This window comes from Lipophrys pholis, assembly GCF_963383615.2.
Source record: "Lipophrys pholis genome assembly, chromosome: 16".
NCBI classification, from domain to species: Eukaryota; Metazoa; Chordata; class Actinopteri; order Blenniiformes; family Blenniidae; genus Lipophrys; species Lipophrys pholis.
In genome coordinates this window covers 16019908-16046747 of record NC_137634.1, presented here as the reverse complement: position 1 = coordinate 16046747, position 26840 = coordinate 16019908, and the positions used below count along the sequence as shown (strand labels likewise).

Below are 26840 nucleotides of genomic sequence, written 5' to 3'. Positions count from 1 at the left end.
AAAACCGGATGTGTCTAAAAGCGTCACAGCTGCCAACAACACACGCATGACTGACATTTTTCTTTAGCGCTTGACAGGAGGGCATATGAGCTGCAGAAGCTGCTGCTGGAGTGTTTAAGGAATGAAACACACCATTTCTCTGGTCACTCATTGCTCACCTTGGTAACAGGTAAGCTACTCTTACTCTGTTACTTTTAAATTTCAATGAACTGTAGTTTATACTGTTGTTCAGCATATGAATACTTTGCGCCGTATTCTTTTTATATGAAAATGCTCTCAAAATAAGCACTGATTGATTATATTGCTAAACAGAATTTTTTTGTTGTCTGCATTTTCGAGTTCTGTCATTTAACTGAGAATATTCTCATGTGCCTCTCAGTATGGCGGAACCTGCTGAACTGCTAGTCATCAAGGACCAGTATGAGTCGGCCCGTAAGGCTCTAAGTCACGGATTGGCAGCCAACGAGGCCGATAAAAGAGAAGATGCCCTGGTGTACTATCAGAAGGGTCGACTGCACCTCACTCAGGGAATGGAAGTTCCCACTGAGGGGGAGAGGCGGCAGGGGCCAGCCTGGGACTTAGCCAGGCAGCTCCAGCAGAGGATGAGAAACACTTTGACCACTCTCGACTCGCATCTCTCCGTACTGGAAACATCTCAAGTGACAACGGCGGAGCAGAGGGCCTTGCTGTTGAAGGGTCTTCCTCCAGATAGTTCATCCATTCACCATCTGTATCCTACTGTACCTGCCCTGGCTCAGGACAAAGACCCAACCCCCCATACACCCCCTGAGCGTCCTCCTCCCCCTGCTGCCGCTGCCCACGCAGAATCAGTCCCGGCAGCTGCATCAGAACCTACAGCCATGTCTAATCCAGGGGACCAGCCTCCAGTGTACACACAGCAGCCCACTGATGGGCACCTCAGCCTGGGTCACGGTCACGGGCTCGATTCACAGAAACCGAGTGGAGCATCAGCAGGAGGAGATGGAACTGAGCTACTTTTTATCCCCTCTGGGGTACAGCTGTTTTTTGTGGCACAGAATGGGCAGGTCAGCTCACTGTCCCAGCCAGGCTACCTGCGTGTCTTTGTGTTTGACACTCAACAGAATGATGGTGAAAGACCCACAGGATTTTTACATGTAAGTATATGTTGTGTCATTTTCAGCATGTCTGTATCTTTTGGTGTGTGTCAGAGAGCTGAGTAGGTGTGTCCCTCGGGGAAGCCACTTTTGTTAACAGAGTTTTCTAACTATGAGTCATGGAGTTAGTACGTAGATCTGGCGCTTACTGTTCACTGAATAATGTCCAGACTTCATATGTCTCTCACCCAGCTTTCAAATTGCCTTCACGGGCACAGCCACCAGTCCAAAAGTATTTCTTCACCTGCCTTTAACCGTTTTTTGTTCATTTTTTTGCCTTTTGGTACTTCTGTGTAATGCTTTATTTTATCTCATCAAAATAAAATACAAAACGTTTTTGCCTGTTTACAAAGTGCGTATTGTGCTCAGCTGCATTCTTCACAGCATCCCATGACACTTGTTTCCCACCAGGCGAGGCTGGTGGGCTGCTCCCCGGTATTCTGGCCTTGCTTTGTTTCCCCAAACGAGACAATGGTCCCATTAACAGATGACTCTGCGGTTCTGTTATGCTGCTGGTCAGTATCCAGCCAGCTATTCTGTCACGCAGCCCACCAACGTGTTGCCGATCTGCTTTATGTCTGTTTGGACAACTGACACAGCTTTTGATACGGGTCAGAGGTCAGAAGAAATAGGGAAGACCGTGGAAGTGACAGTACTTAAATGTGCCAAAAATACTACTATACTAAACTATAGTATTAGGTTTAGTTACCTGCTTATTAATTGAAATAAGTCAAGATAGACTTTATGCATCCCACGGTAAACTTCACAACTCAAGTGCATACAAACTCAACATGTCAGTCAAGAACTATTGAAATGTTAGAATATTAAACTAAATGAGTGGAATTTGGATGAATTCAGTTATTGAACACTGATTTGTCATAATGATCTCTTGACTCAAAGATTTTAATATTCCCCACACGATTTCTGTTGTCTTTGTGTTCTCAAGGTGTGTGACTGGCTGTACCCTCTCACATTGGATACTCCAGTGCTGCTGGCTAATTCTGGGATCTACATGTTCCCCGACACCATGTCAGGGGTGCCAGGCTCCTATTTGGGGATAGTGCTGTCTTCTGAACTGCCTGCCGCTGACCTTCAGATGTTTCAGGAACTCCTGTCGCAGCTAACCAAATTCAGGATCCAGGTCAGTGTTTCCCCTCGGTCTGAAGCAACTCTAAGGATGGACATGCAGTTAATATGAGAAACTCAGAGATTAGGAGGTGTGGCATGGGAAGGCCAACTATGAACGCAGGGACTAGTGATGAAGGGTCACAGACCTTTTCAGGTTATAAAAGAGGTTCCACATACTGTGCTAATCGGGGAACAAAGAGCATTATAAAGTTTTTTTGCTGTTATTTCCATTTGACCTGACCAATTATTTCTAGCTACAGCAGAGTCACTGCAGATCTGTAAAGTCTCTCAGAATGTCACAGATGATATTCAGTATCTAAATTTCTTTCTGAATTGCAGAAGTGTCAATAGATTAAAATGATTACAATATTTTAGACATGGTCTTTTTTCCCTCAGTTTTATTGAATGGATTTCAATTTCTTTTTATGTTCCATGGCTATATCAATGCCTATTAATTTACATGCAACGTTTGTTTATATAGTTATTTGAAAAGCAAAGGGACATTGTTTTTCTGTGGTTTTAATAATATTTTAGTTACACATTAGCATTTTTTTCAACATGTGATTTACAGCTAGAAATTATGAACCATGTTTTTCCTACTATCTTATGTTCTCATTCTGCAACAGGTTTAATATTCACAGAAAGTGTGTACAGTAAGCAAACCTCTGAAATGTCAGCAAACTTATGTTGGAGTGATATGTTGTATTAGATGTAACCATTCAGTTTATTTGACCTTTTAATGGCTCATGTCCATCTGGTAAGGTAGAGGGTGTTTCTGGCCTATATTACAAGCAGCCAACAGAGGGCGATCAAGATGTGTTTGCTTCACTTCTGAGTAGCAAGCATGTTGTACACTTGTAGTCTGTGGACTGAAGAAGAGTTTTTCAAAATCATGTAATCTGTGCATTTATATTGATTGGACGTATGAGGAAATGTACATTACAATAGTGAAATAAAGTTAACAAGAGGAAGAAAACAGGTGTTGTGCTTGTGTTTTCCCTCTCATAATAACATTTCTGAATGTCTTGGATTCCCTGACAGGACTGGAAGGAGACAGGGTCAGAGGTCAACTTGAGTACAACAATTCCCCTGGGTCCTCAAGCAAAACAAACTATACTGGCAGCGCCAGCAGGAGTCCAGGAAAGACCATTACTCCCTGGATGGAGTGAGAAGATGGGCCAAGGAATCATATCAGGTGAGTCTGTGAGTGAGAGTCTAAAATAAAATACAAGATCAAATCAGTCTCTCCTGAACAGAATTGAGTACGAAAGTAATTTGTGATTTTTGCACCACATAAACTGTGACTCTTGCCCAAAATCATGTCTCTGTAGGGGCCGCAAAACTGGGTGAGTCCTTATTGAAAGGAGCAGAGGCTACTGGGAAGGTCATTCAAAAAGGAGCATCCAAGATCCGGGACCACATGACACCCGAGGAAACTCCCTCAGAAGTCAGTCCGCATGTCAATCGAAGTCTGCATGTGGCCAAACAGGCCAGTGACGGTGCCGTTCGAGTCAGCAAGTACTTGGGTAAGCATTTGCTGCAATGCATGAAATCGTTCATCAGATTTTTGCTTTCACTCCTTCCCCTGAAAACCATTTTTTTCCCCTTTTGCATGCCCTGTTGTTGTTTGTTTGTCTGTTGTTGTTTTATAGTAAATGGTGTTAGCAATGTGGCTGAACGAGTCGCGGACAAGGTCGCACCACATGTGAAGAAACATGGCGCTAAGCTCATCCCAGAGTCCATGAAGAAGAAAGAAGATGGCAAACCCTCCAAGATGGACGGAGCCAAGTATGTTGCAGCCAGCAGTGTGCAAGGTGTGTACAATGTTTTATGATATAAGCTTATACTGTCACTTTGATCTATCATAAATTGTAAAGTAGACCTTGAGTATTGCCTCTCTTTTGATGGTCAACATTTGTTTATTTTTTGCCCAACTAGGTTTCACTACTGTTTGGTCGAGCATGGAGGCTGGAGCAAAGCTTGTTGTCAAAAGTGTTGCATCGGAGACCGTCACAACAGTGACATACAAGTAAGTCAAATTTTACTCTCTTTTATCCCTCTCTACTTAATTAATTTACATTATTCTTCTGTTTTTCCTGAATCTATTCGCTCTTTTCAAATGACAGTAGTGGGTTCGGGCATAAACGTCCATATTATTAAGAACTGTGTTTCTTTCTTCTTGGTATGTTGGTGCACTGATCTACTTTCACACCTGTTTCTTTTCAGATTTAGGGGCTTAGCGAATCTTTTAAATTTGTCCAGAAAGATATGACTACACGGGGGATTGAAGGCAAAGACTTTTGAACTAACAATCGATTCTGCTGAAATCTTTCCTGTTTAAGTTTCCACTAACCAAAACAAAGTCAGAGAATGACATTCAGTAAAAATACAACACCAAACGAGATTTTCTTTATTAATCAGTTATTCTTTGATGTTGGAATCACAATTTATGCTTTTGAGTTATTTTTTGACTTTGTGTTTTTAAAGCCTTGTCTACATAGCCTCTGTAAAGGTTCATGTTTCACTCATTGTGTACAGCTGCAGCCACTGTGTATTTAGCTCGCAGTGCTTTGAAAACACGAGCAGCCATACGCTCTGCACTGTGGCTGAACATGCATAACTGGGTCTCTGCTGCTAGATTAATGTGCTGCTTGCATGACGGCTTCTGGTGTGTGTCTTTCTGGGTGTGTCCTGCCAGCTTGTGTTGCATGGAGAAGCTCTTGCTGTTACCATTATTCCCTTTGGTTTGTTACCAATAAACTACTACAAAGTGAGATATGACTTTGTTTTTCTTGGCTTGTTTTAATGTGAATGACAACAATGCAAAAAAAACACCCCAAAATGTTCATCTTCATTTGTTTCCTTTCTACACATAATATCTGTCTAACTGTTCATTATTCGTGGTGAAGGTATGGTGATGATGCAGGGCAAGCCACTGACACTGCTCTGCACTCAGTGGCCAATGTTGGCCTCGCTGCGTACAACATTGACAATCTGGGCATCAAAGCCTTCCTGAAGACTGCAGGCAAGAAGACAGCCAAGGCCATGTTCAAAAGCTCACAGGGTCAAGCTGCAAAAGCAGAGGGGGAGGAAGCGCAAAAACTAGAACTTCATGCTCAAACTGCTCAGATGGATGTGGACAAAAGAGAGGTTCCAGCAAAGACTGATGGAAAGGATGTGCAGAAGAAATCAGAGGAAGAGAAGAAGAAATGAGATTTTCACAGCTTGATATATCCCCTCTTCAAATGTAAAGTTCATGTTTTGTTTTGTACGTAAAATATAAAGAAAATTCAGTTCCCCCTCCATAAGCTATTCATGTCTCCATAAGATTCCTATATGTTAGACTGTGTGCAGGTGTGAGGACTTTCCCACATATTATCTAATTCACAATCATTATATAACCCCCCCCCCCCCCCCCCCCCCCCCCGGCCCCCAAAGGAAATAATAAGGAAGAAAAAACATGTGTCCTCAGTAATAATTGGGAACTTTCCAATAATGTTGTGTGTGTTATGTGTAGTGAATTTATGATTCTATTTTTTTGTAAATTAATAATTTATGAGGAATAATTGTAACTTCTGTGTGAAGGGTGGATATATATTTTTTTCTTTTGCAATTTTTTACTTTTTGGATAACAATAAATCAAATATTGTGTCTCATTGATGTTGAATGCTTGATTTAAAACTTAGGAAATTTATTTTCAAGTGTAATTTCACGCGACATGAGTCTAATTTAATTAATGCTGGTAACAGTAACGTCGTTATAAATATAGCATGTATTGAGAAATTCCTCCAAAGAGCCTTTATGTTGAAAAAAACACACACCCGGAAACGGTCTCCGTGGTAACCCACAACAACAAACGTTCTCCATTCAATGCGGCTTCTCCCAGGAACATGACTAAAGACTGTGATTATAGTAAATACGACTTAGCACGGCTGCGGGCAGAACTGGAGCAAGAAAGAGAAATGAAGTAAGGTTGTTTTTTTCATGTCCCTTTAGAGGCTCCGTATAAACTTGCCCATGAGTTTAAATGTATGTTCTGCGTCTTGATTGTAGAGAGATGATTAAAGATTCGGTGTCTGATCTCCGGAGCACTATGTGTGAACTGCAAGAAAGACTGCACAGTGTGGATGGAGAAGGTGAGTCAACATTATATCTAAATATAGATCTATATACTTTGAGGAAAGTTGTTATCGTTCACTTAAATGTATTCACTGATGTATGGCAGCCAGCATTTCTTGGCACTATGTCCTGAATCATTTTGCATGATAAGGTTTTGTGTGCATTTACATGTTGTTGTTGTTTTTAATTAATTAATTAATTAATTAATTAATTTTCTATTTTGTGATCTACTAGGGAATGAGTGGAAGACCAGGTATGAGACTCAGATTGAGCTAAATGGACAACTGGAGAGACAGATCTCACTCATTCACGAGAGACTGGAGGACATAAGAGGAAACCCGATGGGTACGTTTCCCTGTGGCCACTCAAAAGATTCATAGCACATTTTTTAACTCGGTATAATTTAACTTAGTCTTCACAATTGATTAGGAGAACAGCCCTCGTGCATTTGTAAGTGGTATGTACTAGTATTTGCTTTTTAATCACCGTTTTGAAGTAGCGAATGGTAAACACATGTGTACTTATAATTTATATTCAAATATGGTACGCAAAGGATAGCTTTTTTATAATATTAGTGAGAATAGCCACAATTTTTGAATGACCCCAGGTTAAATGGCAATATAATTTTTGAGTTTCACATGGCTGCAGCCAACCCATTAAGTGTCTTTGTAGATAATGAGATTGAGAATAAGAATATTAGTGTTTTCTGTGTTATTACATGCTCACCGGTTCTTGTTTTTTTTTTTCATACAGATCGATTGGCGTCTATCAGATCTTATGACGACATGTCAATTGTAAGTTCATAAGGTATCTATTTGAGGGGATTTTTTTTCTATTAGGCTCAACAATGAAACAATGCACAGTTTAGAAAGTGTATTTAAGGCAGGAGCAATTGATTTTATTGATATAGAGCCAACAGTCATCTCAAGGGACTTTTACAGAGAAAGCACAGACAACAGTCAAAAGGAAAATCTTGCTTTAAAGGGAGAAACTTTTACAGAATCATTCTCAGAGGTGGCGGCCCTCTGCTTTACCGGCTGGTGTTAGAGGCTGGAAAGAGAACAAAAGGATAGGACAGAGACAGAGCAACAAGCAAACAAACGAAAAGAGTGCACACCAGCAGAGAGAGCCCGAGACAAAGAAAAAGCAGAAAGAGCCAACAGGACAGAAGAGATGTGATGCCAGCTGCTCTCCATCCTCCTCAGCGATGCAAGCTGAATAAACCACAGTTTAATCAGAGCACTGTAATCACAGGATTACAAACCATGGGAGAGTAATGCACATTAATTACAAAGCGTTAACACACAGGCACAGAGATACCACACACTGAAAGGACGCACAATGCAGTCTAAATGTGTGCGTGACCGTGTGCTGCAGGGCAGAACTAACAGATGCTCATTAGTGTATCCGAGAAGTGACTGCAAGATTGTGAACTGAAGATCAGAAGACAAGCTGTGAGTGTGACAGTAAGATAAACAGATTATGTGAGAAGAATATATATTATCAATTCATTTGGGCAGTGGTCCATTCAAGGACCACCATGTTCTGTCAAAGTAAAGAATACAAAGTTAATCCACAGTGTCTTGACGTCCTGGGAACAAACTTTTACATTTTTAGTGATATAATATTTACATCCAATGTATAGATGCCTGCCTTGCCTGCATCATGTAACAAACTGTTAAGTACTTGTAGTCTTTTTATTCAGTTGGGACATCCAAAAGCACTGCACCAATTTAAAAAAACAACAACCCTGGATTAACGTGTTATTGTGTTCATTATGCCGATTAGAGGTTCATATTTTATGTCGCAGTAACAAGCAAGAAGGCGCTCCAAATACAGAAACATACCAGATAATGTCCCTCCTCTATGCTATAAATCTCACATGCAGCCTTCTGTCTCAGCACTAATGTGTTTGCCTGGTTATTGAATAATGTATGAGCCTAATCCATCTCTGTACTCATGTGTCCTACACTAACTATCCTGTTATTGTTTGATCTGAGCTGCGCAATTGAAGCACAAATTGATTTGTAATTAGGCGTGAACAGTGTGACACATTTCCTAATTAAAGGGAATACTTTGCCACAGGAAACACTGAGACAGAGCCTGAAGCTGCTGACTGAAGAGAAGTCTGACCTCCAGAGGCAGCTGATGGACTGTCATCTTCAAATTGAACAAGAAGGCAAGGTGCGAATCTGCAGCCGATAGCGAACCACAAGAGGGATGTTGTGCCAATTATAAGCGTAACCATTTCTGCTTGTCCGGTTTTATTATTTCTTAGAAAAGCCGCTTTGCAGTTTTTCTAGCCATTAAACATTTCAGTCACAAATATCCATCATTAGCCTCGGTTTTGTCTCAGTTTTTTTTTTTTGTTAGCTTTTTTTAAACATTCTTATTTTAAACAACCATTGATGCAAAATCAGCCCCTAACCTTTGTCCTTTAAATATGCTCTTAGTTTAGTGGCTTGGGTCTCTTTGTCTATTGTTCTGCACAACAGTGAGATATTAGTTGAATAAAGGTTTAGCGTGCCGCATGTGCAGCCAGTAATCCCTGCTCTAATCTGTTGCTCGTTAACATTGAAGACTTCTGAAATGCACACACACACTTCTCACACGCTAAAATGCAATCATAGTAAGCATTATGGCCATGAGCAGGCAGATTTCTGTTTGATAAAGTTTTAGTTCACAGATGGAAAATGTCACTGGATAATTTCAATTTCTTTTAAATCAGGCATTTCATAAAACCAATGATGAGAGACGTGCATACCTGTCAGAAATTGGCAAGGTAAGTAAGTGTTGACAATGTTGTTTCTCATGTTGACGTAGGATTTAATGATGGGAAAGTGTATACTGTATAAAGAGCACACTGCTTCACTGCTGCTCAAGTTCTAGTTATGATTTGTCATTCATACTCTTGTTAAGTAATAAACAAGTAGGTTCAGGCAGAAAAGTAAGTCAAGGTCTTCCTGTGTGTTGCAACAAAACATGTTTCTATCCATCTATCTATCTATCTATCTATCTATCTATCTATCTATCTATCTATCTATCTATCTATCTATCTATCTATCTATCTATCCATCTATCCATCTATCCATCTATCCATCTATCCATCTATCCATCTATCTATCTATCGTGCATTGTAACGTTCGGCTCAATGTTCTCTTTTTTGGAAATAAAAATAAGGTCACAGGAGAATAAACATTTTTCCATTGCTCTCCACCACAGCTGTCTTCTACCAATGACGCTCACAGAAGACAGTACTTGACTCAGCCACAGAGGGCACCAGAGACCAAGCAGATGAGGTCAGTGAGCCACAACAATTCAAAATCCATCAATCATCTATCTTCTCTATTGTTTCATCCAACATCAGGGGTTGAGCAGGTCCCACCTGACTTTGGGTGAAGCCAGGTCACGCTCTGTACAGGTGTCACAAACGTGTTGTTTTTGGACTGTGGATTGAAACCAGAGCACACAGAGAGAATCCACGCATGCAAAGGAACAACATGCACACTTCACACAGAAGCCACTGTGCTGCCCCACACTTACAGAATAATAGACAAAAGAATGCCAACAGATGAAACACAAGAGTGATTTTAACCACCATGTGTTTATTGATTATTAAAGTTTTTGTTACGGCCGTCAGCTGATACCTCAAATGGAGCACAAAACAGAACAAATATTAGCATACTTAGAATTAGACATGAAACACCCTCAAACCAGTTTAGTGATCTTCTGAACTTTTTTTATTGTCAATGTGACATACTGTGATTTATCTCTGAATAAATGTATTTCAAACTCAAACAGAACATAGAGAATGAATAAAACATCCTCTGTACTGTTGCAGAACATTTGGAAATTCATAGTTGTGTTAACTCCATGAAGCAGATCAGCAAGAGACTCATAAATCTTTCTCCTGCTTCAGTTTTTCATTATCTTAATCTCCTGTAAGATCGTGACTTCATTCGATGGCACACGTCTCTTTGTTTTCCATCTCTCTGCATGCAGAGGGAAACAGTCCAGCAGGAAGGCAGAGGCAGTTTCGAAGAAAGGCAAAGAGGGACAAGAAGATGGAGGAGTGCATGTGAGAGGAGGAGGAGGAGGAGGAGGTGGTGGAGGAGGAGTGACAACAGAGAGAAGAGAAGACAAGAAATCCCAAAGAGAGAGACGGTTACCCACCCTAAAGCACTACCTGAAACATAGTCCTTAACCGAAACTGGGTTTTATTGCTCCTTTTTGAAAGAGGTAATGTTTCTCTCTGTGACTGTTGGGCAGGCAGGAGGGATTGTATTCACCACGCATTCAGTTTTCTTTTTACTTGCTTTTGTTCAAATAGCTCAATGGCAGGCGATATTGTTTTGGAAATAATCTAGTTTTTATGTAGTTTCTTTTTCTTTTTTTCTTTTTATCCCAAGTATCACTGACAGTTTTTTTATGTCACTTTTGATGACCAATATAGTATTACAGTGATGCTATAAAATGCTACATTCATGAAACCTGGACTGTGTTTCTTTATTTCAATATAACAACTTGGCTTTGAGGTAAAACGTTTTTAAGGGGCCACGAGCAGCGTTCAGTGTAATGAGGCCATCTCTTAATGCGCCAGCAGCCTGCTGAGTCTGACATTTCTTGTGTCACTGCAAAAAAAAAAACGTTTTTATTTTTTATTTTTTAAAGCACCTCCTACGACTCTTGTTACGCAAGCAACACCACATCCACCACTTTTTCTCTCTGTGTGGTTCATCCATGGTGCGAGCAGTCACCTCCAACCCACCCACTGGCCGCCTTCTCACATGTGGGAGTAAGACAACTGTATCCATACCAAATGAAGTAGTGAGCAAGAATACTGCCCGAAGCATTTTGTTTCATTTGTGTTTGTGAAGTGTGTATCATCCAGTTCTTGTCAGCCTCAATACACTAAACTATGAAAATACTTCATAGCGACACAGCTGGGTTCATAGATAAAACCAGCATTTTCCTTTAAATTCATTCTACTGTATGTATGTATGTATGTATGTATGTATGTATGTATGTATGTATGTATGTATGTATGTATGTATGTATGTATGTATGTATGTATGTATGTATGTATGTATGTATGTATACAGCAACCTACCTTTAACTGGTAATAAGTAGGTGGGTGTCATAATAACTAGCTCACAGATTATGTCCTATACTCTCAGTATACGACAATGAGGTCACAGTTAAAGAGCAATTCATAAAGGGTGATTTATTCATAACCTAATCCAGGACCTTATGTGGAAGACTGGCATGGCAGGGAGTTTTAGTGACAAGGGAACTGGCCTTTAACACAAAGGGCAAAGATCAAGCCCTGGTGACAAGAAACATCAGAGCAACTGAGCTGTCTTCAAAGAGACACTGAATGCTAAAAAGAAAACTTCAAATATTTTGTCTTGCATTGTGTGTTTTATCCTGAGAGCATGTATAGATCTTAGAAGTTGAAGCTCCCTCAAAAAATGAGGACATTTCCATTTGGCTGATTGTTTTATTTGTTGTAAACAATGCTTTTTAACAATTAATCTCATACTCGTCAAGCGCTTGGTTAGCTGGAATGTATAACTGTGGGTCGTGGCTAAGAAAATGTTGACTAATCTTCTATGCCAATGCCAAAGATATTTCCTTTGCTGATGACTGAAATCTGAATAGACAGGACCTGTTAGTAATTTAACAATGTATTAATTTAACAGACAGTATCCTCTTTTACTTTTATAAGAACCATGCACCACAAGGGCCTGCCACTTCCTCCTCATGATGCCCACCAGTCTTTTCTCTTCACTCCCACATTCTGGAGGTGGTCTCTGATAAACCTCGCTCTGTGGAGGCCATCTTTGTCCTCTTTGGTCTCGGACTGTGACTGTGTAATTCAAAAAGACTGAAACTTGTAGTACAGATTCGTCTCAATATGTCTTTGCATTCAGAAGTGCTTGTAAATGTGGCATCATCTAAAAGATATGTAAACAGGCTTTCCATTTATATAAGATGTAAGTAGCCTTGTTATGGCAAAGAAATATTTTATGAAAAACAATTTTTGTACTTTTTGAGAGTAGTTTACATCGTTGATCACTCAATTTTTGTATTTCTTTTGGTTACATAATTATGCTGCCATTTTATGTTTTCAACTCTCAGTCATCCATTAAATTAACCCAAATCCAAATACCAATGTTCCACTTTCAGTAGGGATTGGTTTTGTTCAGGTATTCAATCCTTGTTGTGGTTGGCTGTCTGGGTGGGCAATCACAAATATTCTACAGTGACAGGTTTTGTTTTTTTTTTCATTTAAAGGTAGGGAGACCAATTTTGCCAGATGAAAGAGAGACTCACCTTTTGCAGAGAAATGGCCCGCTGGCTGCTTTTTCCTCTGCACTTCTTTTTCACTCTATTTCAAGTGCAAGCTCATTTTAGTGCAACTCACTGTAGCCTGCTTATGAATCACGCCGCCACAGAGCTTCCAAGACGTCTTCAGTCGACAGGTAAAACACAGCGACAAATAACTCCAGCATCTGTCACAACACCATGAATCACAGTGAGGCTGCTTTCCCAGGCCAGATTACTCAGCTCCTCTTTCTATACTCACCAAATGTAAGCTGCAAATATTGCATGCATGTACTTAAGTGTGTTCAGGGGACTTATTGCAAGTGTGCACATAGGTATCCACAGTGAAGCTGTGAGATACGTCAGAGTACCAGACCTTGACAGCTATTTCCACGTTCACACTCCACACTGTGTGAAATCCTCGTAGCATAAAGATATCATTATTAATGACAGTGTGGAAGTCGACTATCTGCAGCATCTGTCAACATTTTGAGTGTGTTGTTTGCTCAAACTCCCCTTTGATTGTTGAAATTAAAGCAGTTATGATATTTCACTTTACAGATTGAAACCACATTAAAATTGGTTCCAACATAAATAGTAATAGATGTTCTCTTTTGAGTGGAAAGCTAGATTGTTAAAATCGCTTTATTTGCATAAATGTGTGCTGCATAGTTAAATTCACAAACAAGGAAATGCACATCTGCCCAGACACTCCTTTGTCACAGAAGTCAAGATTCTTAATCCTTTATATACAAGACAGTTATTACTGGAAATAGCTGTCATGCCGCAGACGCAGACTTGGCCAGTTTGAACAATTGCAAGCTTTCAACTGGCATTCAATTCAATAATTTCAGGCGTGTATCATTCCGTTTTTTTGTTTTTTTTTGACAAGTCAACTATTAGTCAGCTGCTCTGCTTACACAAATGTACAAATATATTGTGATATTCCAAATCATTGACGTCTTTTAAAATTGCAGTAGTTGCTGAAATATGTCATCCAAAGCCAGAACTGTTCTGATCTCTGATATGAAAACTTTTTATCCACAGCACTGCTAAAATCTACTTACCATGATGTTTCCTGTTGTTATTTCAAGATACCCTTTTTTCTGTCTGAAATATTCTGTCCCACATTTGACCTGTTTTCCTGAGACTCATTCAAACAACATTTTGTGACGTACACTGGATCCACATGTGAGTTTCCCCCAAAATAGAAGTCTGTCATGGGGGAGAAACTCTGTGACTGTCTCAAACTTTCATGCATTGGTTTGCTCAGGAAAACGGCCTCAGAATCATTCAATTCAATTCAATTCAACTTTATTTCTATAGCATCAAATACAACACAGTCATTTCTAGGTGATTTGTAACAGGGAGAAACCCAACAAATCCACTTGAGCGAGGGTGGAAAAGGAAAACTCCCTCCAACAGGCAGAAACCTTTACAGAAACCAGACTCAGAGGTGACAGCTTTCTGCTGGCCAGTTGGGGTGAGAGGCTTGAGGAGAGAAAAGCATAGGACAGACAGACATGGAATCATGTATTGTATTTGGATATCATGTGCATTAGGTGAAAAGTACCTTTGAGGACAGAGACATAACTTACATGCCAATTATTAACATTAGCAGTTACATAAAACTGTTTCTGACAAAGTAACTGTATTCCACCTACTAAAACTGTGCCACAGTTAGCCCAGCTGGAAAGGGACAAATTGATGGAACTGACACAGATAACTGATGGGTAACACGCACACACAATGGTTCAGCAGGGAAGTAATTGAGTGAGATTGGGCGCTCTCTGGAGGTCATGATGTAGGTCACTGGTTTACTGTATTTCACTTTGCATAGAAACGTTTCTGTCTAAACCAAATCCAGTTTTTAGTTTTATCTGCTGTAAGAACTTTTGTTATTCCTGGTCTTGGTTTTTTTTTTATGTTTATTACTTAATATTTTATCTTTCCTTCATGGAACTGTATTTTGTTCTTGTGCATTTATTGCTGTCAAACAGGATGCTGTGACTACATTTCATTGCTGTTAACACTGTCTTTTAACATTGCTTTCAGAGTGACAATAAAGAACTATTCTATTCTATTCCATTCCATTCTATTCTATTCTATTCTATTCTATTCTATTCTATTCTATTCTATTCTATTCTATTCTATTCTATTCTATTCTATTCTTCTTCTGGAAATAAAAATATTACAATTAAACAGGAGTATCTGCTCAATTTCTCAGCCAAACTACGATGATAACCTTAAATAGTCCTAAAATATACGTACACATTATTTATGGAATCGAAATGAGTATAAATGTAAACATCATGCTGGTGAATTGGTGGGTTACATAACAACTCGATCGTAGGATATGGTTGTGGGTTAGACATAATGCTCACAGCTCTAGACATAAACCCAATCATAGTCCTTGGAGAAGAGAAATTGGTTCACATTGTGCGTCAATTTGAAATGAAACATGTTTCATGGTGTATTTCTCTTTCTTGAAATGTTGAAAAAAAAAAAAAAGAATATCAATTTGGTTCCGTGTTTCCTTTAGTGGTGCACCAGAGCGATGTGCCTTTAAAGCAGGAGCTATTTGAATTGACATAATAAAAATGGGTTGATCGACCCCCTAACGCGTGTCTCCGGGGCTGGGAGGGCGCAGGTCCCGGCAGCATCCCCAGCACGGGTGGGAAGCGTGGCTTCGCATCCTAATGAGGGGTGGGGGTGCTGAATCACGACAGAGTGACGTGGAGGAGGAGAGAAAAAGGGGGTGGGTGAATTAAAAAGAAGAGAATGAGAGGGGAGGCAGCTGCTACCTTGTCCATTACTGGTCCAGCCTCTGCTCCACGCTCATTACGCGCACGCTGTTCACTGGTGTTTGGTGGCGCAGGACATCAACCGGACAACAAAGGGACGCACGAGAGGGGGAGGCTGACTGCAGCCTGGACAGGATCACACATTCCCACCATCCATAATCAGCGACAAGCTCACTGAAACTCCGTTTTCCACATCTTTTGGGAAATACAGCATCAGGCACGCTGGAGGTGACCGTCACAGAGGCGTTGATTGCTCGCGTAGGTAAGCCTGTTCACAACATTTCTATCAGCTTGTGTGAAAGTGATGTTTATCATTTGTTACTCACTGTCTTGTCCTAAAATGCACTTCTACAAGTGAAACGTCAACGCTAAAAAGTAAAGCCGCTTCTCCATTTAGTCTGATCGCAATTGTTATGTGATCGCGTGTTAATGTTGAGCAAACCTGCTGTGGCGGGTCTTCTGAATATTTATTTGGTGAAATTGATAGGTTATTATCGATTCGTGACTGTCTCGTGCTCGTCCATCCATCCATCAGTCCTGCTGGACGTGTTCCGGCGCACCGCGCGGCTCGTGGTGAAGCGCGCGGCTCCACCGCGCGGCTCCACCGCGCGGCTTAACAGCACTTAATCTGTCATTAGGGGGTTATTCTGAGACACCGGCTGGCTACTTTATCCAAAACTCTACCCGTCCGCTCTCTCTATCTCTCTCTCTTTCTTTCTCTCCTCGTTGGTGTTCTCCTCTCCTCTTGTTTTTTTTTTTTGTTCACCTCTTCAGTAGTGAAAACTTTTCGTCCTGCCGCCTCCTCTTTGTCTCAGACAGTACCGCCGTGCTCGTGAGCCTCGGGAGCGAAATGGAGATGGAGCATTTCGACGAGCGGGACAAAGGTCAGAGGCACAGCCGCTCCAGCGCGAGGATGAACGGGGTGCCCAGTCCCACACACAGCGCGCACTGCAGCCTGTACCGGACCCGCACTCTGAAGACCCTGAGCGCGGAGAAGAGAGCCAAGAAGGTGCGCTTCTACCGCAACGGGGACCGGTACTTCAACGGGATAGTGTACGCCATCTCCGCAGACAGGTTCCGGACCTTTGACGCTCTGCTGGCTGACCTGACCCGCTCACTATCTGACAACGTCAACCTGCCTCAGGGGGTTAGGACCATCTACACGCTGGATGGCACCAGGAAGATCACCAATATTGATCATCTGGTTGAAGGTGCGTGTGCAATATTACAAAAAATCCTTCCACTGAAATATACAATGTTCAGACTCATGGCCTTATTACCACTTACTATAGGTCATAAGAAAGTTGCTTTCCTTCCTTTGACCTGTGAGCTGCTGTGTTACATGATCCTCCCCTGCTCCTCTTCCTGTTGCACAGAGTAAGATAACCAGCAGGGAAAATGTGAGCAGTCCCAACATCTGAACCCATTCATTACGCTCACAGGCCGGTTTAAAATTAGGCTGAGCAAGATATTTTTACAGGCATGGCCCCATAAAAAATGGCTAATCCAATTAACTTTAAAGGAGATCATTATTATGAAGATTATATCAAGTATTTGATTGCCATATGGTAACATGGATGCCTGCGCTCAGATTAACTCCCCCTTGATCTGTTAAACACTGTAACACAGTGTTTGCCAGGGCAGGTCCCCGGTGACCCCTGTCTTGTATGTTAATGTGTTGTCTTCTTTGCAACCCACCTGATTCCAATCAATGGATCATTATCAGACATAATCAGGTTCTGCAGTAGACCAATAACATTTCGTCCATTTGAAGAAACTCTGCTGGAGGAGCAGTCCCTTTGTTATACCATGCTTCCTCTTGACTTTCAATACTAAATATACCAGGGCTGCATGATATATCAAGAAATTATCTTTATCTACGTATATTGCAAAGGACTGACTCAACAGTCCTCAAATTATGTTTTAATGCCCTATAAATGCATGCTCTGATGTTTCACTAAGTAATTTGAACATTGGATCATACCTGTTAGCAACAGGCCAGGGGCAAAAAATCTACGAAATATTACTATAAAGAAAAGAATAACAAACACAGTACAATTTTATCTATTTGTATTCTGGTTAGAGAAGAGAAGGGGCAATGTTATTTGAAATTATAAATGTCAAAGCACAAAGTCATCAACATCTTGTACTTATATCATATTGTAATCGCACTACTCAACAACATTATTGTATACCTCATGGATAACTAGAATCGTGCCACAGTAGAATATACAGTATTATATGCCTACTTATATGAATTGGTATGAGGGAAGGTGTGAAAATGCACTTATACACTTAAAAGCTAAGTTATTATTATCTTGTTTGGTCTCCTGCTCAAACAATAGTCTTTCTACCTTTTCCTGCACACTTTCATGTATTCTGTTTTACTATTTTTTTATTCCCCTTGTAATGTCTGCTTCTTTCAACGCCTTACTTTTTCTCCAGTTTAATCTTCTAATCTGCTCTACCTCCAACAGGTGACAGTTATGTGTGCAGTTCCATCGAAGCATACAAAAAGTTGGATTACACAAAGAATGTAAACCCAAACTGGTCGGTGAACGTCAAGGCCCCAGCGGGGTCGTCCCGCGGGCCTCCCTCCCTGGGCAGCGCCAAGGCCAGCGGCCCCGATGGCCGTGAGAACAAAGAATTCATCCGTCCTAAGCTGGTGACAGTGGTGCGGAGCGGGGTGAAGCCCCGCAAAGCCGTGAGGATCCTGCTGAACAAAAAGACAGCCCACTCCTACGAGCAAGTCCTGACTGACATTACTGACGCCATCAAGCTCGACTCTGGAGTGGTGAAGAAGATCTACACACTGGAGGGCAAACTGGTAGGACACCTACACCTTGTTCTGATTGCATGAATTTAGTCGTCATTTCTTGATTTAATTTCTATCAGACATTTTGTGGTTGAAGAAATAAATGTTCACGTTACAGAGGAATCAAAGGATGAGTTGTGCTGCTGAGGAAAGAACTTGGAGATTTAAGTTCATAGAAGGATCAATAGGACTACACACATTTAAACTCTTATTATTTACCTTTTTATGAATGAGGAACATTTGTGTCCCCGATCTTAACCAGAGCTGTTGAGAGAAAGTGTGACACAGAGCCTAAAAGGCGGTCAGGACAATGTAACGGTGAAAAAAAAAAAAAGTCAATGAATGGAGTCTGGGTTACCTACCCACGCTGCAGAGTGCTAAAGGTTCACCTCGGAACACCAGAATAAATCGAAGTCAGGTCCCCCACGGTCGTCCGCCCACCTCTTCAGCTCCCCGCTTCAGCTGTGGAGGAAGATGCTATAAAAAGAAACAGTTGTGTATGTGGACATACAGTTGGCTGTGTGTATGCATAAGGACCTTTTCTTTGCTCCAGCACTAAAATGAAGGAGTCCCTTGAGGGCGCTTGTGTGTAAATGACACTGAACTTGGCCTTCACTGCAGCTAAATGAGGGCAAACATGCTTTCTCTCAGGGACAATGAGCCTCTGTTGGTACATCATCCTTTTTAGCTTTTACATGACGTGCTTTCAGTCTTTTGCCTTTACCTCTCTATCCCTGATCTTATCTGCCCGCTCTGAGGACTCTGCCTTTCTTCTTGGGTTGTGTTGTCGTGATGTGCTGAATCTAGTGTCACAGCTACTCTTAGGCTGGCAGCAGCATCAGAGTGTCACCATTGCTTTTTAACAAATCATGTTGGACGTCAAGGGCACCCTGCCATTTTAGTAATACTCGAGTAATCGTCCTGTAAATTGCCATTTTGTTACTCATGCTCATGAGTCGGATCCTCTCTCTTTGGGCTTTTCATCCTTAATGACCATTTTAGCACTATTTATCTCAGTTCTGAAGAGCCGGTTGTCCCTTTTCCGAGGTCACACTGTTCATTTAATGACCCACTGCTAGCAGGAAGTGACCTGGTATTAGATCCCGGCCAATAAAATCCCAGGATCAGGTTTTCTTGAGAAACCTCCAGTTGGGGATTAAACTCGCGCCTTTGCACAATGCCCACTAACACTGTAGTTGCCATTAGTTATACTTATCTTGAAGATTACACAATAAACACTTGCCATGCTCACCCCTCTCTGATTGGAAGTAAGACTATTATGGTGAGGTTATTTTTAGACATCCTATTGATTTGGCCTGTAGGCATGGTAACACGCTCACTGCCAAACTGGCTGGGCCATGTGCAGAAGCAACTTCTTCATATTTTTCACTCATTTCTTTCTTTCTTTATTTGCTGATTTTCTATGCAGCGTGGGTTTGTGTACGTGTGTGGTGTGTGTGTGTGGGGGGGGAGTATTTGTGTTTATGATAATGTGTGAAAGAGAGGAGAAAACAACAGAATGTGGGCTTCTAATACAAGAGCAGAACTAATGATGGACACACAGATTCACTGCTACTTTGCAAACTGTTCTACCACAATGAAATTCAGCACAAGGCTTGAATATTCCAGCCTTCAAATGGGTGAAAGGTCCACTACACACTAGATAAGCTTTCAGGAAATCCAAACCCCCTATGAAATGCAGTTAATCTGTGTTCCCCTGACCTTATGCAGCGGGGAATCAGGCTTGCGAGAGAGAGTCTACCTCAATAACTCATAAATGAAGGCAGCATGATAATGTCAAGAATACTTTCTGAAATATTAAAGAATGAACACCAAAACTGTGTTTCATAATTGCTGTCCCAATAATCATAATAATGAAAAAAAAAAAAAAAAAAAAGCTCAAAAAGTAGAACAAGTGAAGTCAGAATTGAACGAGATGACCCGTGAAGAAACTTTGTATCGATGACACTTGAATATACATGATTAAATATCAGGGGAGTGCTAAAGGTAATTACCTGAGTATCCATAAGGATAAGGTTACAGGTTAAGTAAGTGTGTCTTTGTGAGTGCAGGTGCATGTTTTCGTATGACTTTCTGAGTGTAGGTTGCTGCCGTCAGTTGAGCTGCGTCAGTCATTGAGCATCCAGCAGAAATAGGTTTCTGGGCTTGGCTGCCGGTAACGATGAGTCCCAGCGGCCCCACGGAGCCCAGAGAGGGGGCATCTGACAACCAGAGCTCAGGCTTCATGCCGCCATTAACCCCTGTAATGAGGCCAGTGAAGAGTCCATGTGCATTTTTATTTTTTTACTGAGAGGATTCTCAGAAGTGTGGTACAAGATATGCAAGATTAAAATAGGAGGTGTGCATCTGTACTTAAATATTCACACTTTTTTAACACTTCTCAAAAAACTAGAACTTACACTTGGTCAGTCAGGTTGACAGTCTAGCCGAGGGTCACAGTGGGCTTGAGTCATGCTTGGAGTATTCTTTTGTATACACATTAACATTATAAGATTGTGGGAACGTATTATCAGTCCTTAAAAGTTCATAAATTGTATATGCTTCAACATAAATCCACAGAGAATTTCAGATCGATGACAACACACTGATATTTTTTGATACTAACTTTAATTATCACAAAAGTAACGCATTAACCTTGTGTAGCGGTATCCTTTAATTTCACTACACATTATGCTATGCAGTTATTCCAGTAAGTGCGCAACATTTCAGCCAGTAATAAAGTACACGTGTTTATTATGTTTGACTTAAACATAGAAATGTAAATGTTTGTTAACAGATTGGGAGTTTTGCTGTTCTTTACATCAGTAGTGCAAGCCTGTTTAGCCGTCTATTAGAATTTGGAATAATAAGATCGTGATAAGATATAGCAGGCTGTGACCAAGCATCTGTGATCACCTGATACTCACTGAATCCACCATACGCTCTGTTCAAGGTGAACTTACTTTACTATGATTGTTTTGGATATCATATTTCTGTGTGTAACGTGAGAATCTGAGTAAAGTGGACCAGATGAAGTTTCACCCTCTCACTGTTATATTGATTCTCTCACTGTTGCTGGTCTCACAATCGTTGATCAGTGTTATTTTTAACACCCCACCCCACCCCCCACCCCCACCCCCACCCCAGCACAACCTCATATATCAGTCTCTTCAATTTAACAGTCTCAGTGATGATGTGATCCAGTTGCCTAGGAACCAGCTAACCTGCTGTGATGTCATGCAGTTGCATGGTGTCATGGTGTAGAGGAGCTGGACCGATCAGAAGATAGACAACCCGTAAGTGGATTAGGACAGGAGCATGGCCTGCCTATTAATACATGTAAGCTCTATTTACACACACAGACGCAGACACGCACACGCAGACACTGTGTGTGTGTGTGTGTGTGTGTGTGTGTGTGTGTGTGTGTGTGTGTGTATGTGTGTGTGTGTGTCCCCCAGCTGCCTGCCTGTGAGCCTTGCGAGGCACACGCATGCTTAGACATGGATAGTGACACACACGTTTTTTTGGTTTTTTTTAATGGACTCATCCAGATTTCTGCTCATGCATCAATAGTCATTTACTTCAGGCAATTACCAAGCAGTGCATGAATTGATGCCATTTAGTCATCTCTGAGGTTGGTTGCGTTCTATTATTCAGAGTCTCATTAATAAGACTCTTCAGTTTGCACTGTGGCTTCCCCGTGGACACGCGGCAAGATGAAAAAGATACATCACATACAAAACAATGTAAACAGTGAGGCAATGGGTTTCAGGGGACAGTTCAAAACCTCATGAAACGTACCCACTTAAATATATTGTTTTTTCTGTTTATTTTGTTTAGCATTGATTAAAGAATAGTTCCTGAGCCAGAATGAGTGCAACTGGTAAGTTTCCATGTTTTGCCTCTGCCTAGTTCTTTTAATAAATACATAGAATTAAAAAATCACATCATATTAATATAATTTGGGTTTATGCACATACAGTGATGCAGCACCAGTTTTAGACTGATATCATAATTTATTTCTTTAAAGCAGTGGTGGTTCGTGAAGAAAGCTTGTAAGCGGACGATCGCATCCATAAGACAGGGTGTCCAGTGTAAAACCTGAGTTGAATCAAACAGGGGGACCACGCTGTTTTTATATGGGTTATTTATTCATTTACAGTCAAAGAAACACAACATTGTTAGTATGGATATAAAGCTTTATATAATGAGCTCCATGTTTAGATTCAGATAATTATTGTCATTTTACATACATTTGTAATTTCGGCTTGATGAGGTGATGATGTGAGGTGTGTTCACTCTCGTTGAGTCACACAGGTTAAATAGAGGTTACAAGCAGCAGAAGAGTGAGAATGAACCACTTGGTCACTATCTGCAGTGCAGCCCTCACTTCTTAAACTGCACTGCTGGCTAGTTCTTCTCCTTGGCAAAGGCTGAAGATCTTTTCAGTGTCTCTTTTTTGCCCTGTTCTGTTTCTTTGCAGCCATTTTCGTATGTCTCTCTGATGTTGTCGTAGTCACCCCTTGTCTGCTTTTAAAATGTTTACCTCTTCTCTTCTTCTTTAGAAATTAGCCTTTTTTTAATGTGCATCAGTCAATCCTCTGATCATCTCTTCTCTTTAATTCTTTTTCTCAGAGACTGTCTGTCTTTTGCAGGCAGCCTTCCATTGTTTTTACGGCTCTTTAGTCCTCTTTAATTAGCACACTCGGCATGCACCCACAAATCCAAAAGCTGCAACATATGGCATCACTCCCTCTCCCCCACTCTTTCTCTCCTCCCCCTTCAAGCTCTGTGTCCAGCTCCACAACGTCTTGCCTTCTATATCTCCTAGCTTTTATTTAAATAGTTTTCCCGTCTTTCCTTTCTTCTTACTTTTTGTCATTGTTGTACTTTCCTACCTGTTTTCTTCTCATTGGTGTGAATCCAGCTCTGCTGGGCTGCGAGGACGGACTTGCAGTCTTGTCAGTTAAAAGAATTGTATATCATGAGCCAGGATTAGAGTTTATACTCAAAGCATTTGGTTGGTTTTAATCTCCAAGAGATGTGCTGTGCGTTTGTGATGTCACTTTTTGTGCTGCATAGGAGGATTTTGAGAAGCGAATTCCATCTGCTCTTGCTGATTTGCTGAGTCACAGCTAGTGTGACTCAGCAAACCCCCTAATCAGCTGTTATGTAGAGTGTGTTTGCTGCTGTGCTGTATTTGACACTGATGACAAATGCCATGAGCATTTCTAAGCAGGAATCACAAGGTTATAGATTTGGGGGGGGAGGGGGGGGTGTTCGTGTCAGGAAGTTATTGAACCCTGCTTTTCAGTTTGTCTGTGTCCTTGTTTATCAGTCAGCCAACTTGTGTGTGTGTGTGTGTGTGTGTGTGTGTGTGTGTGTGGGGGGGGGGGGGGGGGTCTACCAGTGAAGAGTGATTGTAGCAGATTGGAGGCTGATTTCAGTCTGAGAATCTGCTGCCAAATTACGATCGATGGCAGACGTTTCCACCACTCACAGGCTGTTGCAAACTTAGTCACAACACACACACACACACACACACACACACACACACACACACACACACACACACACACACACACACACACACACACACACACACACACACACACACACACACACACACACACACACACACACACACACACACACACACACACACACACACTCTACTACTTGACTCATTCCCTTCTTGACTCACTGACTCTTTAATCCGTATCATATAAATCCACATTTAAAAGATTGTGTTCTAGTTTTTTGTTTTTTTTTCATTAAGGTTGCTTAAAGAGATGGATTGACATCTCAGCTGGCAGACTGACATTATTCTTATCTGAGAAATCACTTTCAATACAAAAAGCAAACATGTAGCTGATTGGTAAAAAAAAAAAAAATTGTTTGGGAACTTTCACCATCTTAAAATTAAATGTTAATGTACCACAGACCATGTACAAGGTTGTTGGAGTAACGTTCTTTTACTTTGGTATTTTAACTATATTAAAAAAAAGCCTCTGCCAGTCTCTGTAGAATTGCAACTTCTAAACCACCGTACCACTGTCCACATTATTTTTTAATTGTTTGTCTGCCTCAAATAGCTCAAATACCTCTCTCTGCTGTCAGTACAAACCTAAAGGTCAGGTTGTGTTTTTTAAGAAATAGACATTAGTTTAGATTTAATTTCAAGATTTGTTCCATCCCATATATGGTGCAGGGATAACTCGTATAATGAAGTTGGACTTGTAGGTAACCTTGAAGATGGAATTACTCCTTGAATCAATCGATCAGCTGTCTGAGAATTTGTGTTATTTAATTGTTAGTTGATTCGAATAAAAATGCTTTTAAATGTGGGTACCTGCTATATATATATTTTTTTTTTTTGTAAATTTTTTGAATGACAAACATAAATGAAATTCTGATGATAGCGGTTGATATTTTTTTACTTTTCTTTTTTTAGACTAAATTGTAACTTTAATGAACTGAGGGTAGATTAGTCAAATATCAAAAGAACCCCTGAAGATGCTTCTAAAGACATCATTATTGAAAAATTGTTTTTACATTCACTCACATGTAAACACAAACATATTGTTAAATTTTGATTTTGACGATTAACGTCCCTGGTTGCACTCAATAGCATCTTAAGAAATAGTCTAACATTTTGAGATACTCTAATTTTTATTTTCATGGCTTATAGCGTTATGAAAACTAAAACGGAACAATGTTATATTTAGTTTAAAAGAATCTAATATACAGTATCAGAGTCAATAAGTCCTCTCTGTTGTCCGAGCCCTGGGTGTGGGGTACTATTTGAAGTGACTCTCCTTTAACAGATGTCAGATTATCCCATGATTCACTGCGCTCATACCTTCACTCATGCCCATCTTTGTACCCATGCAGATATTAAGTCATTCTTGACCAATAAAGTCTAAACTAAAATCTTACAGCATACAGGGGGGCTCTTAAAGTGGGAGAAAACCAAGACCAAGACATTTTGTGTAAAGCAGATGGATTCAACTGAATAAAATCGAGAGAGTATAATACAACTCATGTAGTGAAGCAAGACAGATGAATAGGTAAGCGGTTTGAAAGCAGCAGAGTTGAAGACGATGTCATGCTGCATCCTTCTGTCTCTTGGGGAAACGTCCTTGCATAATTTCATATATATATTTTGTTTTATGCCTGATGAAAGTTGGACAGAAAGTACAGGAACGTGCCATCGCGTTGAGAAAGAAACATATACACAACTTCACAGGGAAAAGTTTTCTCTGCCCCTGCGGAGAGCTGGAGCCGTTACATAAGCTGTTATGTAACAAAGCAGCCAGCCAGCCAGGAAAGCAGTCTGCTGCACTGGTTCGAGGTGAACTCAGTAAACCCGATGCCAACTCAGCCCGCTGAACAGCTAATTGGCCTCACATCAGTGTTGCCCTCTTATCTGTTTCTGTATCTGGGTTTTTTTTCTCTCCCCTTCTCTCATCTTCTTTACCCTCCCTGTCATCTCTCGTCTCCTGTCGCTTGTCTGATGAAAACAAGGTTGTTCGCAGTGCGGTGATTGAAGCAACAGGAGATCGTGTTTTGTGTGAGTTCTCCCTCAGGGAGCAGCAGATTTATGGGTGCCTTCCTACCTCTTTAATGAGGAATTCTTGTGTATCATTTTCTTTGTCAGGTATATTCATACTTGAGGAATGTATATTGGCTGTTCAATTTTCAGACAGCAGATTGAATGACTGATATTAATTTCCATCATGTTTATGACACTAATTCTGAACAATATGCAGATATAGATGATTATTTCCTTCTAATATTTGATTGAAATGGAGACCGAGTGAAATGTTGAAACAAGTTTTATTACAAAACTATGAATGTCACCGTTGCAGCACTTGCAGTCTACAAACAAATAACTTTCTGACAATTCACAGTAACTATCTAACTATCTATCTAACTACCACAAAAAGTTTAGCTTTTTATTGCTTCTGTATCCTAAATGCTATTCAACATTGTTGTCTTATGATATTAAAAGCATTAGGTGCAATGTGGTTCAAGTTCTGTGAGGAGGGGCTCATTCACTCACTTTGAGAACTTCTGGTCTATCATACTGATTGTATGGATTGAGCCAAATGCATAAAACAGTTTTTTCCCTTTATGTCTCTCTGTGTTGGTATGAGTACATCCATCTGTGGCACTGGCTGTCATTTAGTCTTCTTCTGTCTGTCCACCCATCTCTCTGTTGGCCTCTCCGGTTTCTGTCCGGGGCTCGTGTTCCAGAGAAAGCGTGACAGGCTCGTCGCAGTTGATTCAGCACCACAGACAGCTCCACCGTGCAACGCTCCTCTGGCAGAGCACAGCGGCAGCTCATCCCTCCAAAATGTGGTCTTTCTGAGGGCTGGATTATGTTGACCTCGCCATGTCCTCTATGTAACCATTGTGGTACAGAAGATTAGTGGTGGGGCCCTCACTTTTTTTTTTTTTTCTTTGCTTCAGTTTTGCTTTCTCATGGCATTGTCAGCTGTCTGTTAG

The 26840-nt window shown here is 40.8% G+C and overlaps 3 protein-coding genes across 6 annotated transcripts in view; all 3 read left to right on the top strand.

Moving 5' to 3' along the window:
* Positions 1–52: 52 nt before the first annotated feature.
* sparta (spartin a) lies at positions 53–5922 on the top strand. Of its 2 annotated transcripts, none has more exons than XM_080483496.1 (8): positions 53–169; positions 380–1136; positions 2083–2277; positions 3306–3459; positions 3596–3790; positions 3917–4078; positions 4203–4293; positions 5174–5922. In XM_080483496.1, the coding sequence occupies exons 2-8, from the start codon at positions 381–383 to the stop codon at positions 5475–5477; spliced, it is 1857 nt and encodes a 618-aa protein (XP_080339622.1). In that variant the 5' UTR covers positions 53–169; position 380; the 3' UTR covers positions 5478–5922. The 2 variants fall into 2 exon arrangements, with proteins under 2 accessions (XP_080339622.1, XP_080339623.1); XM_080483497.1 differs by lacking the exon at positions 5174–5922 and adding an exon at positions 4491–5037.
* A 175-nt stretch (positions 5923–6097) lies between these two features.
* Positions 6098–10870, top strand: ccdc169 (coiled-coil domain containing 169). Its single transcript, XM_080483116.1, has 8 exons — positions 6098–6231; positions 6318–6400; positions 6618–6728; positions 7137–7177; positions 8469–8567; positions 9112–9165; positions 9606–9682; positions 10386–10870. The coding sequence occupies exons 1-8, from the start codon at positions 6155–6157 to the stop codon at positions 10585–10587; spliced, it is 744 nt and encodes a 247-aa protein (XP_080339242.1). The 5' UTR covers positions 6098–6154; the 3' UTR covers positions 10588–10870.
* A 4604-nt stretch (positions 10871–15474) lies between these two features.
* dclk1a (doublecortin-like kinase 1a) overlaps positions 15475–26840 on the top strand; it is a 44513-nt gene continuing 33147 nt past the window's right edge. Inside the window, exons 1-3 of one of the 3 annotated variants that reach the window (XM_080483655.1) lie at positions 15475–15776; positions 16330–16725; positions 17992–18341. In XM_080483655.1, coding sequence (XP_080339781.1) covers positions 16365–16725; positions 17992–18341 — 711 coding nt within the window. In that variant the 5' untranslated portion in view covers positions 15475–15776; positions 16330–16364. Of the gene's footprint in view, positions 15777–16169; positions 16726–17991; positions 18342–26840 lie in introns of those variants that run through there. The other 2 variants (XM_080483656.1, XM_080483658.1) reach the window with 2 other exon arrangements.

Excerpts from the sequence above, each read along its gene's own strand:
- sparta (XM_080483496.1), top strand. The coding sequence starts at position 381 with ATGGCGGAACCTGCTGAACTGCTAGTCATCAAGGACCAGTATGAGTCG. Across the intron at positions 1,137-2,082 it reads GACCCACAGGATTTTTACAT|GTGTGTGACTGGCTGTACCC; the intron begins GTAAGTATATGT and ends TGTGTTCTCAAG. Across the intron at positions 2,278-3,305 it reads TAACCAAATTCAGGATCCAG|GACTGGAAGGAGACAGGGTC; the intron begins GTCAGTGTTTCC and ends ATTCCCTGACAG.
- ccdc169 (XM_080483116.1), top strand. The coding sequence starts at position 6,155 with ATGACTAAAGACTGTGATTATAGTAAATACGACTTAGCACGGCTGCGG. Across the intron at positions 7,178-8,468 it reads CTTATGACGACATGTCAATT|GAAACACTGAGACAGAGCCT; the intron begins GTAAGTTCATAA and ends ACTTTGCCACAG. Across the intron at positions 8,568-9,111 it reads AAATTGAACAAGAAGGCAAG|GCATTTCATAAAACCAATGA; the intron begins GTGCGAATCTGC and ends CTTTTAAATCAG.